Raw genomic sequence first — 15,843 nt, 5'->3', positions numbered from 1 at the left:
TTTCTTTAGGCTCCCTCCAATAATGGCGTTCTACCTCGCTTGTTCTAACCGCTCATTAAGTTATGAATGCAATGGGCAGCTTCTTTAGCTTGGGTGCTTGTTCCTTTTACTCAGTAGCCTTCTATATAATCATAGTCATTGACGTCATGAGTGTCTTATACCGAGTATCCCGTGTCTTATAATCCATTGGTGTATGTCGCTAGTACTGTACGGGGACATCCATCGAGATTGTAAATTTAACAATGAACTGTGAATTAAGAAGGGTATAGTGTAGCTTTCCAGGTATATAAGACTAAGTTTATCTGCAAAACTTCTTTAGATTAAAATCTTTTCCTATCACACTGAACTGAAATCCTTTTTCTTATTCTTATTATTAAATTAATAAAAATGAAGTTTAACTTTATCGCTTTAGCTATTTTAGCTAATATAGCTTCTGTATATGCAGACGTAAGTTTTATATAACATTAAAGTTTCTTTATTAACTTAAAACTTGCAGGACTGCGGCTCTGGTGTAGGTTATATAGCGAGACTATTAAAGTATTAATCTTTATCGACTAACATCCAATTTTTAGGAAATCTGTGCCAGGGAATATAAATGGGCAATGGGGGATGTACCAGGTTCACCAGGGACATTCTCTCTATGCGATTGCTCTAGTGGCTCATGCGTAAGTAGTCTCTGATGTGTTGACCATGTCTGGAAGCTATTATCTAATCCTGGTGTTATTAATTAGGAACCAGCCGAAGATGACTTCTTGGCAAATCCAAATGGTGGCATTCGGAACCACAGATGTTCATAGTGGGGAGTAATATACTCATTGGGAGTCTAAGTCGAGATGGGATGGGATGATTATTTATATCTTGGTGAAATTTGAGTTATAAAAATTTACCGCTGCTTATTAGCTCAAATTGAAGACTGTGACGTGGACCTCATTGACCCTCATGATCGCTAGCTGCAATTGGCTTTTGGTGATATCGGGGCTTCGATATCACATGTGAGACAGATATTGTTAGAAATGCCCCTGCAAGTGACAACCGGCGATAAGACCGGTTATTAGATAGCTGATTAGATAGGCTTAGACTGATGCTAATCTAAGCAGGGATAGCTCTATTAAGCGCAATCCTCTTATTAAAAGCAGGAAAATTCCGCTTCTTAGATAGAAAAATAAGGCTTACTAAATACCTTAAAATTCATACTAAATACGGTGCAAATAGCTAGTCATCACAGATATCCAACCTTGAAACATGTTACAGAAATTATATACACAAGGGATAGTCTTCTAGAAGGCATTCCGCAGTATTTCACAGGGTAGGATTTGAATCATTTAATCGACGAAATAATGCCATTTCAGATGACTACCTGACGATGAAAGAAAGGTTTTCCGATGTTACTTTTCCGAACAATAGTCCCAGGATGCATGCAAGTCCAGCGTAGCATTAAGGATAAATTTTCCACCATAAATATCGCGTGTTCTACAGACCTATACATTTTGGATTAAGCTTAACTCTACCCCACTTCCCTAGATAGATCCCGAGATTGACTATTGAAGCGGCGATCTTTTAACTAGAACCTTGCCAATAATGAAATCCCCTAAACAGATAAGGCAGTTCTTTGTAGTTACAATAAAGATTCGGAAAAGCCAAAATCTAAGGCGGATAATTAATCAATATAATAAGAATTGTCAAGTTTATATAACCTCAAGGAACTACTTAACCCTCGTGTCTAAACGACAACCAGCGCAAGTTGCTTCTCAGAGCAGTTCTTCTACAGTAAGCCAGCACTATGAAGGCCACATTCTTTACGCTGGGCGTTTTTGCCAGCACAGCCCTTGCTGCCGGGACAACACTTCCACAAGGATGGTTCACCTTCCAACCCAACGAAAAGATCAAGCATACTCAGTTCAAGGGCAAGCCGCGATATCTCACTTGGATGGCCGACTCTCAAATCCAGCACGGAGTTGAGCCTACACTTGCTTATACAGTCTCTGCCTTTTACTCGGGGATCCTTCTGGCTTATGAGAGGACGAGGGATAAAAAGTATTTCGACTATGTCAAACGCGGAGCTGACATTCTCCTTTACCCTGAGCACGATGGCACCGTCCTTATGTACAATAACAGCAATTCCATCGATGATATCCGCATTGGCCACACTTTTCTTGACATTTACAACGTCACAGGGGAAGACATTTACAAAAAAGCTGCAACCAACATGCGGAAGCAGATTGATCGCACAGGCCGCACGCCCGGTGGAGGTTTCTATCATCGTTACCCTGCCTACATTGACCAGATGTGGCTGGATGGTTTTTACATGCTGGATGTCTTCTATGCTCGTTGGACCTACGAGTTTGAGCCTGATAACACGACAGCATGGGACGACATTGCTTTACAATTCGATCTCATCGATGCTGCAACGAGGTCTAGCAAGCGTACCAAAGGATTACCGGTTCATGGGTTTGACGCCAGTAAGACTCAAGTCTGGGCAGATCCTGAAACCGGAGCTGCACCTCATGTCTGGAGTCGCGGCGTGGGTTGGTATATGATGTCTCTTGTGGACACGCTCGACTACTTCCCTGAGAAACACGAGGGCCGGAAGCGCTTGTTGACGTACCTACGCACTTTAGCCGATGCCCTCGTCGCGTCTCAAGACAAAAACACAAAGGGTTGGTGGCTCGTCATGGACCCTGGTATGGAGGGCAAGTCCGGAAACTACATTGAGAGTTCTGGCACAGCCATGTTTGTCAACGGCTTGTTCAAAGCCATCCGAAAGGGATACATCAAGGGCGACAAGTATCTCGAGGCGGCATTGACTGGGTACGATTTGATGACTTCCACGTTTGCTCAGCCTCGCCCGCATGATGGGGCATTGGCTTGGGAGTGGACAGTTCAAACCGGTAGCCTGAGTTCCAATGGCACTTTTGAGGTTAGCTTGTCGTATATCTTGCCTGATCTAGCTGACATGTTTTAGTATTACGCCAGTATGCCTCTGTTTGAGAATGACCTCAAGGGAGTAGCCCCGTTTCTGTTCTCTAGCTATGAGTATGAACTGTATCGAGGGGGGGCTTGAGCTACTCACTGGCGAAGGTTTGTCTTCGAATGGGAGTACATATAAGCGACAAAAAGTATTAACACTACAACGGTTGTCTGAGCATTAGTAGGGAATTATACATATCTAAGTGGGTAACTACATTGGAGTTTAACTCATCAGTTAAGACAATGAACAACAATAGAAATTACATCTGCGGTCTAAACTGGATAATTTGCCTGGGAAATGAGAATTTAAGGGTAGTTAAATCTTGGAATATATATAATGATATAACCTCTCAGGTTTGTACCTTCAAGATGGTATAACAGAATAAAAATAGGACAATAGGGTAGGCAAAGTGGGGACCAGCACAATATCCACCGTTGAATTACCGATACTTTGTGATTAGTCCTTTCTCCGGGTAAACAAATATCCAATATCGGACTGAAGATGATTAGGTAATATCTTTTGTCTCTCCGTTCCAACGTTGTCGGATTTCTTCCGTGTTAGACATAAGCAGCGTCACTCATCAAATAATGTAGAATTACGTAAATACCAATTAATACCACTCCTCCATCATCAACTCTGGAAAACCTACCGTATTGCCATTATCGTCATCAATTGACCTCAAAATGAATTTCTACCCACCACCACCAGTGATCAAAGCAGACGTCTGGCTTCGTATCCCCGACGATAAGCGTCTCATTGGCCAAGAGTCAGAATGGCGCGGGGGATTTACAGGCTCCTTTCAGCACATTTTTCTTGAAGGGCCTGTTTTTGATAGCGTTGGAAATCTCTACGTTGTGGACATACCCTATGGTCGCATCTTGAGAATTAGTAAGGAGAAGCAGGTGTCTGTTGCTTGTACTTGGGATGGCGAACCAAACGGCCTTGTCGGGACCGTGGATGGAGATTTGTTAGTGGCAGACTATAAACAGGTACATTGATCTATCATCTCATGCTTTCCAAAACAACCCAGCTGATCAATCTCATAGGGAATTCTTTCTTTCGACCCCGAGACAGGGGAGATAGGACCGAAGCTGAAAAGGAAGAATCTAGAACGATTCAAGGGTCCAAATGATCTAATTGTCGACTCGAAAGGAAACCTTTACTTTACAGATCAAGGACAAACCGGAATGACTGACCCGACAGGCCGAGTCTACCGTCTATCACCCGATGGAAAGCTAGATACACTTCTCGACAATGGTCCATCGCCAAATGGACTCGTTCTGTCTCTTGACGAACGCTTTCTCTATGTCGCCATGACAAGAGCAAACCAAGTCTGGCGCTTACCCCTGCACCCAGATGGAACAACCTCCAAAGCTGGCGTGTTCTTCCAATCATTTGGCAATGCTGGTCCTGATGGACTCGCATTAGATGAGGAGGGCAATCTTTTCATCTGTCATCCAAGTCTTGGATCAGTTTTTGTGGTTGACAAGGATGGGGTACCCAAAGCACGGATCGTTAGTGGATCAAAGGGAATTAATCTTACCAATTGCTGTTTTGGGGGACCTGAGCACAAGACACTGTACATCACGGATAGTCTCGAGGGGAATATTCAGACGGTGGAATGGCATTGTCGTGGAGCAGTCGCTGCACCGACTCTGAAACAGATCAAGGAAGATGAATAGCATGAGATATTGCAGGTGTCAATTGACTAAAATAAGAGAACATCGGATCTATTTTGATGCCGTAGTCAAGTGTTCTGAATGAGAAACCTGGAATCCTTTGGGGTGGTTTTAAATTGCCATCTAAAATGCCTATATCGTTGCGATTTAATCTACCTCACATATATTGTCTCGTCAAATGAAAATACTGTACTGCTGTTCGATCCAACCACGGACCTGTCTCAAGTACACTCCAATGGACTGCAACCAGCTCGGTCTCAGGGTATCAGAAAAATGGCCACTGGAAGCATAAGAGACGAAATTGGGAGGTCACTTTATGCTTCTTAGACTATAGCTCTTAGACTACTTATTTTTCTTACCTAAAACTTTAGAGGATATTTTTTCTGCTCAGCACACTTGGATACAGCTCAATCTGACGCTCTGCATAACAGAAGGTTTCATGACCTCCAACAATTGCCGATATCGTTTCCGCCGAATAACATCACGGTCCACATCCTGTCCGTCCTCACCTAATCTTCCCCATCAGTGCGTCCGTCCTCCACGAACAATACGACATGTTGCTTGACTCGTCAAACACATCACGAGGGGTAAAGTGCCACTCACGGCAAAATAATCCGGTAGCGATCCACCCTTCCAAACTCGTAACCGGGTCGTGTCCGATAGCACTAGGAAAAATACCGATGAGGGGGCGGTTCGACTCCATGGGGAAAATGGTCTGGGGAAGTTCGGGGAACGCTAAGATCATCGGCCATCCCCGCCTTCGTATTACTTCTTTTGACGCTTTGGCCATTGCGCTCTAGGAAAGCCGTTGAACGATATATTCTTGGCATTTTTCGCTCCTAGAACCTGCTATTTTATCGGTGCTATCGTGTCTACTCGTCTTTCTTCCTGGTAGCAACGACCTCAATTCTTCACAATGGCGCGACCAAATATGATCAAGGCCACGAAAAGGGCCATCAAAGATAGTCCAAGAGAAATCTTCAATTGGTATCTTCTAGCTTGCACATGTGTCTGGAGTTTCTCAGGTGTTGCCAAAGGTTTCGATGAAGGTAACATTGCGTCTCTCGTCATCATGGACATTTTCAAAGAGCATTTCGGAATCGATAACCAAACCGACCACGAGTATGCCAATACAAAAGGCTGGATCGTATCGATTGCCACAGCGGGAGCCGTATTTGGCTGTCTAGGTTGTGTGTGGCTCACGCAGCGGTTTGGAAGAACACGAACGTTTCAGTTCTTCACTGTTGTGTATATGGCTGGCATCTTTGGTCAGACCTTCAGTAACAATCTCGGTGTCCTTTACGCCACACGCGTCATCTCTGGAATAGGGATTGGCGCGACTACTGTTCTTCCTTCAGTCTACATCGCAGAGGTATGTTTACTTCCACAACACCTCAGTTCTCCCTATACTAACTGTCATGCCTCATAGATATCTCCCCAACCGATCCGCGGGCTCTTGACTCTTCAGTATACATGCTGCCAACAGCTCGGTGTCGTCTTTGGTTTCTTCTTTAACTACGGCGTCACGAAATACCATGCCGGAACGAGCCTCCAATGGCAACTACCCACTGCTCTACAACTGATCCCCGCCTTGATCTGGGGTGTTGGTACATTCTTTACTCCTGAGACACCTCGCTTTCTCTTGAGTCAGAATAAGAAGACAGAAGCCTTGGCTGTCCTCTCACGTTTCCGAGGACTTCCTGAGGATCATCCTTATGTTCAAGCCGAGTTTCAAGGTATCGAGTCACAGCTCAATCACGAAATCGAGGTTGTGGCTGGGGCCAACACCATCGATCTGGTCAAAGAGACATTCTCTGATATCAGCAACCGTCGCCGATTCACCCTCATGTTTGCATGTCATGTTCTTGGGCAATGGTCTGGAGCAAATGCGATAACGCAGTATTCTCCAACGATCTTTGGATATCTTGGAATCGCTGGTACTGAAGCACGTTTTCTGGCGACAGGTTGCTATGCGATTTTGAAGTTTGTCTCGGTCCTGCTGTTCTCCGTTTTCGTCATCGATTTCATCGGCCGACGCCGGTCCCTCATGACTGGGATTACCATTCAGATATTGACTTTGGCATTCGTTGGAGCTTACCTCAAAGTCACCAACGGCTTGACACCCGAGGACATTGAGTCTAGCTCCTCCACCATGGCGGCTAGTCGTGCTGCTATCGCAGCCATCTACATTCACGCCATCGGCTGGTCTATCGGATGGTTCTCCATTCCATACCTCGTGTCCGCCGAAGTCTTTCCCATCCGTATCCGCTCCATAAATGTAGCAACGTTGATGGCGGTGCACTGGGCCATGTATTTCGGCTGTTCGCGGGCTATGCCTTCACTGTTGGCTGCGACTGAGAGATATGGCGCTTTCATGTTTTTCTTGAGCATCGCCACTTGCTCGCTTATCTATGTTTACTTCGCCATGCCTGAAACCTCTGGAAGGTCTCTCGAGAGTATGGACAAGCTATTTGAGAGACCTTGGTACACTGTACACAAGATTGCATATCCTACGGTGGACGATCTGAAGCCTGCTGCTCGTGAGATTATTGAGCCAGATATGAAGGACCAGGAGTCTGTTGTGTCAAAACATATTGAGAACCGCTACTAAGGATGACACCTGATTGTATGGCGATGGAACAGAGCTTAGTTATAAATCTATCTAGTCATCCAAATCTCTATGAATTACCCGTTACACGAGTTCGTTTCACTTGGCCTTCTAGCTGTCTCTGACATTCCATTGGGCAGAATGCTAAAGTGGGGCACCGTTTACGTTCAACGGCTTGCCGCGACCCTACTTCGATGATAATTATAAAAGAAGGGGGGAATATTAAGGAGGCCCCCGTAGCCAAGAAGGAAAAGAGGTCAGGAACAAATTGTCATTATTACCACCAGTACCTTCTAATGAACTATATTATTAATAATACTCTACGATCTAATAGTGACTGTATTACTTTTTCTAATGATAGCACTCTAGACCCCCCTGACGGTCTCTTAAAGCGTAAGCCCAAGACCGTTTCATTGATGATGATATCTATCATCGATATGAGTCTATGGTTATAAGTCGTTGAAGAGTCATCTAAAGGCCGCATCATTTGTCACCTGTAAAGTCAGGAAGTTTGGGGTTCTGTGAGCTTTCGGGTCAGAGACACGTTTCTATGTACATTGGCTGGTGGGTAGTAGAACCCTAAGTCTTAGTACATCAAAATCAATCGCCTGAGAACATGTATTAAGGAACATAAGATAGCCTAATGATTTTGTCTTTTATGCTTGCATTGGCCAAACTTCCTAACACCCTAAGAACTAGGAATTCTAAAACTCAAATCCTTCCCAGACACCAGTATTAGTCGGATCTCCATAAACATACTGACCCAAAGCAGATTCCATATTCCACAGTGAGTCGTAATTCATAAGCGCCCAATTAATTCCGTCAGTGTTGATATCATTGTCTGCTTCTAGTGGACCGGTGAATTGATTCACAGGACCAACTGCACTCTGATCAAAAAAGTCGCGGTTCGTTGCAAAATTCGACATATTCTCCACTTCAGAAGGCAGCGAGTCTGCAAGTATATGCTGAGGGAATCCGTTGGTAAAGTTCCCGAGGTAATTAGAATACACTTGGCCTTCTGAGCCGGACGGTGCCGCCATGGAGGTATCAGCTGGCATGTTTGACTCGCTTTCCTTTGGCCACAGCCTTTGGGATACATCTCGAAAGAGTGCCTCAAAGACAGATACGTAGTTGCTAGCATCAGGAAGTTGTTTAGCGACGCTAGTCAGCAATTCCTGACACCGCAACAATCCTTCATATGAGGCACGTAGATCCTCTGCTGCGATCGTCTTCGACACAGAAGTACAGTACATGACCGATAGTCCTGCAGTGAAGAGCATGTGAAAGTAACTTCGTGTATGTGTCATCATCTGTCCCTTCTGATACCATAGACTATGATAACGATAAATAGTCTCCACAGCCGACCTCAAAAAGACTGTCAATATTCCCTTTGGCGGTGATCCATTGACTTTCGGGACGAGGTCTATAGCTCTTCTCAAAACAGATAGTCGCTCTCGAGCAAGCAAAAGGTCGTACCACTCTTGCGTCTCATATAGACAACCAGGTTCTTGAATAATGGGGTTGCTATTCCTCCAGTCCTGCAAGTCTTGCAGAAGCTTGGACATGACGACATGAATATGCCCCGGAAGAAGATGTTTGGAAGGAGAGCCAGTGACCTTGCGTCGCAACTTTGAGAACTCGGTTTGAATACGCGATGACACCTGTCGAAGCCTCAATGATACATAAAAGACGGTCATCTCATTCTGTACATTTGGTTCACGATTAATGTCAACCGAGTCAAGGTATTGGACTTGGCTGTTGGCTGCTTCTAGCTCTTCATCGCTTGCTCCAACAGGAAATTTGGTTTTGATATCGTCGTCGTCGATAAGGAAAGGTCGGTCTAGTGTCGTTGAACTGTATCTATCAATTAGGTAGAATTGCCAAAACACCCTCCGCATAAGTTGTGTTTGTAATAAGTCGCCCCGGACACTTGGGTCATCATGTAACCCAAGCTCAATACAAAGGCGGCCGCAAATTCTCACGACGTCCCATACAGATGTGCCTGTATACAAAGTAAGACAAGACAGCTAACCATTCGACAAATGTTACATACCGATAGGATGGTAGATTCCAAATCTACATATAAGCAAAAGATCCTGCACAGAATCTAGTCCTCTGGTCAAAAATCCAGTACCCAGGTACTGTAGTGCGGCATTGTAATACGCTCCCGGATGCCGATCATGCACCCTATTCCGATAAGGAAGCACGGCTCCAATAGCACAAATCATGAACGCTCTAAACAAGTCATGGTCAGTTATGGAAGCAGAAGCGTCCTGATTATTGAATAAGCGGTGATGAAGTGCCCAAATGCTTCGACGGAGGAGAAAAGGATTCTGAATGTGTGCCCAGCTCAAACTATCTCAATTAGAGGTGATTACACAAGGTTCATATGGAACTTACTATTTCTCAAACAGCATCTGCGTTTCATTCGCTGAAGGTAATGAGCAGGGAGCTATCGATATCTCTCCTACAGCTGGTGCATCGGCTAGTGTTCGCAATAAACCGGCATGAGACTTTCTCCAATTTGCATCAGAGAACAAGTGCGCAATAAAACTATCATGAAATAAATGATCAGCATGCAGTTCATTTTTAGGTCAAGCACTTGGAGTTTTTATATTAGAACTCTGAAGCCGAGACCCTGAGTTTTTGCCACTTAAGCATCAACCAGTAGATTTTCAAGACTTTCATACCTTATACTAGCCCCTTCTCGTGTCGCTGGCGAAGAAGCTGCTATTGAATTTTTCCCATGTCGGTCGTCTGGACTAAAGGTATCTGCAGTACCAGGATCATGAGTCGCCGCGCTGGCCTCAAGTTCTCTTAGTCTTTCAGATAAAGCCTGTTCTTTCCTTTCCAACTCATCAATCAATCTGAGTAATCCGTTAATTATTTCCAGATCCTTCACGAAATACAAACATCTTACGTTCGGGATAATTGACTATTGCCATCTGCGTCTGAAGTAACGATGAGACATTCAAGACCAGTTCTCTCACACGAGGAACAACTCGGCCGACCATTATCGCACTTTGTCTTTCTTGAAGCACATGCCTGGCAAGCTGGCAGTCGAGGGAGACGTGTAGGCAACGAGGAAATCATTGTGGTTTTGACATATCTAGGGAGGATGACCTAGAACTTGTCGTCATTTACCAGCCACCCGGGGATTCGACTAGCATTAATATAGAGAATGCCGCAATCGATTTGGTTCATTTCACGTGATTTACCCCGCAGACAAAAAAAGCCAAACGCCAACAGTGTGAAAATTCATTGGTTTTTTTACGATCTCTTAAACTTTCATCCAGGCCTCCAAGTTTCCAACATGTGAAAATCCATAGTAATTTAATCTGCAGTCTATGTTAATCTACGCATTACTCAATGCAAATTCCAAAAGATATCTCGCCGCCGCCATGCCTGTTTGCATCTGTGTCTCAGCCGTAGCAGCTCCGATATGCGGCGTGCTGAGAACCTTTCCACTCTCCCAGAGAGAACTATACTTCTCGTAACTTGGTGGCTCTTCCTCATGGCAATCGAGACCTGCTCCCCAGATAAGACCTTCTGACAAAGCCTTCTCGAGATCAGCCTCGTTAACAATACCGCCTCGTGCAGTGTTGATAACAATGGCAGTCTTCTTCATCTTCTTCATTTGATCATAGTCAATGAGATTCCTCGTCTCGGGCGTCAATGGCATATGCACAGTGATGACATCCGATGACCCCAAGACCTCCTCAACCGAAGTAGCGCGTGTGTGGGGAATTTCAGCCCAAGCATCTGCAGGTAGGAAAGGATCGTATGCAACGACATCTGCATCAAAAGCACCTCTGAAGATCTTGGCGACACACTTGCCGATATTGCCCATTCCTAGGATACCAATGGTCTTTTCATGAAGGATCAAACCAGAGCACTTCTCCTTTGGGACAGAAATGCCAGATGACTGCTTGGCGATGATGGAGCCAACTTGACGGGCAGAAGCAGTGGCAAGAGTTAAAACAAGCTCAGCGACTGCTCGCGCATTTACTCCGGGTGTATTAAAGACTTTAATGCCACGAGCAGCGCATGCATTTGTGTCAATCTTATCGACGCCAACGCCCTGCTTGCCAATGGCAATCAAATTGGGGCATGACTTGATATCCTGTTCCGTCAAACGAGAAGATCTCACGAGGAGGTAACGTGCTTCTTGTCGCCATTGGCTGTGGCGTGGGTCATCTAGTGTGATGGCGTCGAAGTTCTCTTTGGCATAGTCAAGGACTTGGGGATGGAAATTGTCAAGGAGGTAGACGGTGGGTTTCCCAGAGGTAGAAGAGTAACTGTCTGGGGGAGTTCCTTCAATGATGCCTGGAGCCATGATGATGTGCGTTGAGTCCGAAGTAGTGAACTGTAGGATAGAGTGAGAACAAATTGAGGTTGGTGATTTGTGAGAGGAATGCTGTGTTTGGAGAAATGAAGCATTCGATGACTTGCATTTTTATGTATCGTCTTTTACATAATTGTCAATGAGTCGGAATGATACCGGTCGACCATTGCTCATGTTCCCGTTGATCGTTGCCTTTCCGTATAAAGTCTCTCCCGCGGGTATGTCCCGGTCAATGAACCCCCGACGGAAAAAGTCCAATGCTTCTTGGAGGTTCGCATCGGCCCCACTCCGACCCCGCAATGGCTCGGCTTCACGTATCGGCTTTGACATGTTCGACATGGACAGTTAGAGACAATCGCAGTGTGAAGAGAAACGTGATGTGGGGGAAATGGAGCAAGTGGACAAATCGACGGTAGGTAACGGTTTATGGTAGGATATCTTTCTCTTTGAGTTTGTTTGGAAACTGTATATTAATACTGCATGTTGTCACCTTTGCCGTATTTGCATTCAACATCATCAACACTACCAATCATCCATCATATCTCCAAGACCCCTTGATCATCAATCACATTCTTCTTTCTATCAGCCAAGCATAACCATCATTCACAATGTCTGTCGCACCAATTCCCCATTCTATGCGCGAAACGATGCTCAGAGATGAGGTCGCATACACCATAAGCATCAAGCTATGCAAGAGCATAGAAATTGTCGGCATGGCAAAGACAGCCGGTTATTCCGGAATTTTCGTCGAAACCGAACATTCATCATTGGATCTTGAGGCAACAAGCCAGTTGTGTGTTGCCGCTCTCTATTGTGGCATTTCCCCCATCGTTCGCGTACCCAGCAAGGACCCCTGCTTTGTCTCAAGGGTTCTCGACGGTGGTGCACTGGGCGTTGTGGTACCTCATATCCGATCCGTCCAAGACGCTCAGGATGTTGTCAACGCTGCCAAATTCCAGCCCATCGGTTTCAGAAGTTCAACCAATGGTCTTCCCCATCATCAGTTTCGGACCATCCCCGCAAAACTCTCCAACCCCGTCACCAACGAGGCCACGCTAGTAATCCCCATGATCGAGACCCTTGAGGCTCTTGAACTAGTGGATGAAATTGCTGCTCTACCTGGAGTCGATTCGTTGCTTATTGGCACAAATGATCTGACTGCCGAGATGGGCATCCCTGGAGACTACGAGAACCCTCGCCTGACCGAAGCTTACGAGCGTACTATTGCGGCCTGCAAGAAGCACGGCAAGTGGGCCGGTGTTGGAGGTCTCCACTCCCGACTTGATCTTGTTGAGAAGTTCTGCAAGATGGGTGCTCGGTGGGTAATGGCAGCTACAGATGGGCCTTTGCTCATGGGAGCTGCCACCAAGAGAGCGGGCGAGATGTCGGCTTTGAATGCGTCTGTCAAGGCAGCACAGACGAGTGATGCTTCAACCAAGGTCACGAATGGGAATGGCATCATCAAGACCGTTACAAATGCAATTACAAACGGACAAACAAACGGACACACGAATGGAGCTACCAACGGTGTGGCAGTGACAGCATAGGAAAGGGTATTGGATCGATAAAGTGAAATTAGTTAGATGTTTGCATAGAATTGACATTTTCTCCATTCCAACGGTCCCTCGTATAACCCCATAGTATCTAACCTCTTTCGACCATCCACGTGATCCCTCAGGAACATCTCCGATAAATCATCATCATCCCCAGATTTCCCCTCGGAATAGCTCCGTTTTCATCACAACAAAGGCTCAACATGACAACTGATTGGCGCGAACGTTCTGAAGTCTCAGATTCCAACCCTGGGCAACAACAAGCCAGTGACAACCCCAATTCGTCACAAGCCAAGAATAAGGTCGCTTGTCAGCGATGCTTCAAGAGGAAACAAAAGTGTGACAGGATACGCCCTGCTTGCACAGCATGCGCTACTTTGGGAGTGGAGTGTATTGCTCGCTCGCAGCAATTCGACTTTGATTCTGAAGAGACTGGTCTTACCCCTGTCAGAGTTAATGGGTAAGTTGACCGATCAATGACACACTCCTTCCAGAATAAGAAACGTTGGCCGTTGAGAGTACATGGTACAAATCTACACGTCAAATTATGCTGTTTGCATTAGAGATTTAGATCACTTATGCTTATTCTCTAAGTTTATTGACTAAATCTCTTAGTGCTATAAAACCTCTGATGGATAAGGCTAACACAGAACAGATACGTCGAGTCCCTAAGACGTCGCATCGCTGAACTCGAGCAAAAAGTCAAAGAAGCCGAGATAGCTCATATCCAGACTCGACGCTCATTCAATTCAGACGCAACACTTCCCATCAATGGCAAAAGGCGCCGTTCCACCGATGTTCATATTCCCATCAACCACACTCTACAAAATTGCGATGACCAGTCAACTGTCGAAGACACAATGAGTGCCATCGGCATGTTATCCAACAAAGCCATGGCCGAGTCCCGTACCAACACAGGCAACGAACCTCATAAACTCTCAATAATCGAGTCCATCTTTGCAGCACTCGCTGTAGATGGCCAGAACCCTTCCAAATCCTCAGCCATGTCTTCCCAACATGTTTCATTGGTTGATGACCAACCCATCCTACTAACGCGTGATTTGACATTGAGTCACATACAGCGTTTCATCGACTGGAGTGTATGGCTTCCATATATCGACGAAAGTCGTTTGATGCAACAATACGATTCAGTCGTTGACTCTCACGATGGTAGAGACAAACCTTCTCTCTATCTCTTCAACGTCTACCTAGCGATTTCGATTGGGATCAGCATGTCACCTGAGACAAGTCGGCTAACAAGTTTGGTCAACAGCCTTCATAGTGCAGCTATCAAACTATTGCCGTCTATTCTGCATTCCCAAGAACCATTTGATACTTTACATTGCATGCTATTATTAGCTGTATTTTCCTTGTTTAATCCTGCCGGCGGTTCTACTTGGCATCTGATGGGGTTTATATGGACAAATTGCTTGGCTGCTGGTTTGCATAAAACTGCTATTCCACAAGATCGTCTTGGGCCTGATACAGCCTATAGAAGCGATTGGATCTTCTGGACAGTTTACCTACTCGATCGGTCTTTAGCCTCCTCTATGGGTAGACCTTTTGGCATCACAGATGATGACATCTCTGTTTTTGTAAATCCACAAGCTCCAATGTTACGGACTTGTTACTAATCATTATTCTGCAGATACCCGATGCTCCAAGCGATAACGACCCAGACTTATCTCCAGAAGTGAGAAACAAGCTTGCTCATAGTCGGCACCTTGTAATCCACGCTCAACTCATATCAGACATATGTGGAAGACGTGAACCCACTCCGATTTTCTCATACAGTAATCTTTGTTTCTGGAGAGAGTTTCCACCCCCGATAAATGACACTACCTTTCCACGTGGCTATCCACTTGACTCTTTAGATCAGCTGGCTTGTCGGGCCATGATCTTAATAGTCAACCCACCGTCCTGCACCTTATCCAACTCTCTACTAGCCATCGGGGATTCTCCGGATATCAAGACGGACGCTATCAGTTCATGCAAGAGCTTGATCGAAAGACTATACACCAAATCAACGAATAGCACGGTAGCGGTGTCGTTCTTGGACGCATACAACATCTTGGCAGCTGCAGTTTTTTATATATGTCTTGTGCAACGGGCACCCCACCTCAACCAGCAAGGGTTCGCACAGACATTTGAAGTGGTCAGCAAAGCATCTGTCCTACTGACGCAGTGTTCGACAAAGTTCATTGCCATTGGCGTGTTCCAGCAGTTCTTGTTGTCACTGTCAACCAAGATTATGGAGGGTACAGCAAGTGTTCAGGTACGTATACGCGCGAGTCAAGGGTCTAAGATTAAGCTTTTACTGAACAAGTGGCTAGGAATATCTAGAGTTTATACCGCCAGAAATACCCAGCCACCTGCGGTCTCTAGTACAGAACTATGCTTCTTTGAGCCATCGTATCAGTTAATCAGCATTTGCTTTGACCTTCTTCCTTACCGAAAGGATGGCCAGCTGAGCAACTAGCCTCCCAAGTCTTAGCTTACAAAAAAAGGTAGTCTAAAAGCCAAAGTCTAAGGAGCATAAAGGTGTCCCATTAATTTAGTCTGTTATGGTCCCAGCTGTCTGAGAGGCTTATTCGAACGCCAATATTACGGCGTTTACCCCAACATACACGTTATTGCGGCCCCACGCCGTTAGAATGCAAGAAACTAAACCGATTGGCGGATCTTGTCCG

General features: G+C 45.4%; 7 protein-coding genes across 7 annotated transcripts; 5 read left to right on the top strand and 2 right to left on the bottom strand.

The window, feature by feature from the left end:
• Positions 1 to 1,780: 1,780 nt before the first annotated feature.
• Positions 1,781 to 3,106, top strand: FPOAC1_004138 (uncharacterized protein; the record flags this gene model as incomplete). The annotated part of the gene is made up of 3 exons (XM_044848692.1): positions 1,781 to 2,917; positions 2,963 to 3,033; positions 3,079 to 3,106. 3 exons carry the CDS (start codon positions 1,781 to 1,783, stop codon positions 3,104 to 3,106), a joined length of 1,236 nt encoding a protein of 411 aa, XP_044707402.1.
• Positions 3,107 to 3,651: 545 nt separating this feature from the next.
• Positions 3,652 to 4,650, top strand: FPOAC1_004137 (uncharacterized protein; the record flags this gene model as incomplete). The annotated part of the gene is made up of 2 exons (XM_044848691.1): positions 3,652 to 3,957; positions 4,015 to 4,650. 2 exons carry the CDS (start codon positions 3,652 to 3,654, stop codon positions 4,648 to 4,650), a joined length of 942 nt encoding a protein of 313 aa, XP_044707401.1.
• Positions 4,651 to 5,563: 913 nt separating this feature from the next.
• FPOAC1_004136 (uncharacterized protein) lies at positions 5,564 to 7,258 on the top strand (the record flags this gene model as incomplete). Its single annotated transcript, XM_044848690.1, has 2 exons — positions 5,564 to 6,019; positions 6,077 to 7,258. 2 exons carry the CDS (start codon positions 5,564 to 5,566, stop codon positions 7,256 to 7,258), a joined length of 1,638 nt encoding a protein of 545 aa, XP_044707400.1.
• Positions 7,259 to 7,959: 701 nt separating this feature from the next.
• FPOAC1_004135 (uncharacterized protein) lies at positions 7,960 to 10,200 on the bottom strand (the record flags this gene model as incomplete). The annotated part of the gene is made up of 4 exons (XM_044848689.1): positions 7,960 to 9,257; positions 9,309 to 9,490; positions 9,946 to 10,122; positions 10,169 to 10,200. 4 exons carry the CDS (start codon positions 10,198 to 10,200, stop codon positions 7,960 to 7,962), a joined length of 1,689 nt encoding a protein of 562 aa, XP_044707399.1.
• A 410-nt stretch (positions 10,201 to 10,610) lies between these two features.
• Positions 10,611 to 11,591, bottom strand: FPOAC1_004134 (uncharacterized protein; the record flags this gene model as incomplete). The annotated part of the gene is made up of 1 exon (XM_044848688.1): positions 10,611 to 11,591. The coding sequence occupies one exon, from the start codon at positions 11,589 to 11,591 to the stop codon at positions 10,611 to 10,613; it is 981 nt and encodes a 326-aa protein (XP_044707398.1).
• A 617-nt stretch (positions 11,592 to 12,208) lies between these two features.
• On the top strand, positions 12,209 to 13,147 carry FPOAC1_004133 (uncharacterized protein; the record flags this gene model as incomplete). The annotated part of the gene is made up of 1 exon (XM_044848687.1): positions 12,209 to 13,147. The coding sequence occupies one exon, from the start codon at positions 12,209 to 12,211 to the stop codon at positions 13,145 to 13,147; it is 939 nt and encodes a 312-aa protein (XP_044707397.1).
• A 209-nt stretch (positions 13,148 to 13,356) lies between these two features.
• FPOAC1_004132 (uncharacterized protein) lies at positions 13,357 to 15,576 on the top strand (the record flags this gene model as incomplete). The annotated part of the gene is made up of 4 exons (XM_044848686.1): positions 13,357 to 13,613; positions 13,809 to 14,748; positions 14,802 to 15,428; positions 15,487 to 15,576. The coding sequence occupies 4 exons, from the start codon at positions 13,357 to 13,359 to the stop codon at positions 15,574 to 15,576; spliced, it is 1,914 nt and encodes a 637-aa protein (XP_044707396.1).
• Between the last annotated feature and the right edge of the window lie 267 nt (positions 15,577 to 15,843).

The sequence above is a fragment of the Fusarium poae genome, chromosome 2 (genome assembly GCF_019609905.1).
Source record: "Fusarium poae strain DAOMC 252244 chromosome 2, whole genome shotgun sequence".
Taxonomy (NCBI): domain Eukaryota; kingdom Fungi; phylum Ascomycota; class Sordariomycetes; order Hypocreales; family Nectriaceae; genus Fusarium; species Fusarium poae.
Note: the sequence above shows the minus strand (reverse complement) of the source record. Positions and strands in the feature narration are given on the sequence as shown.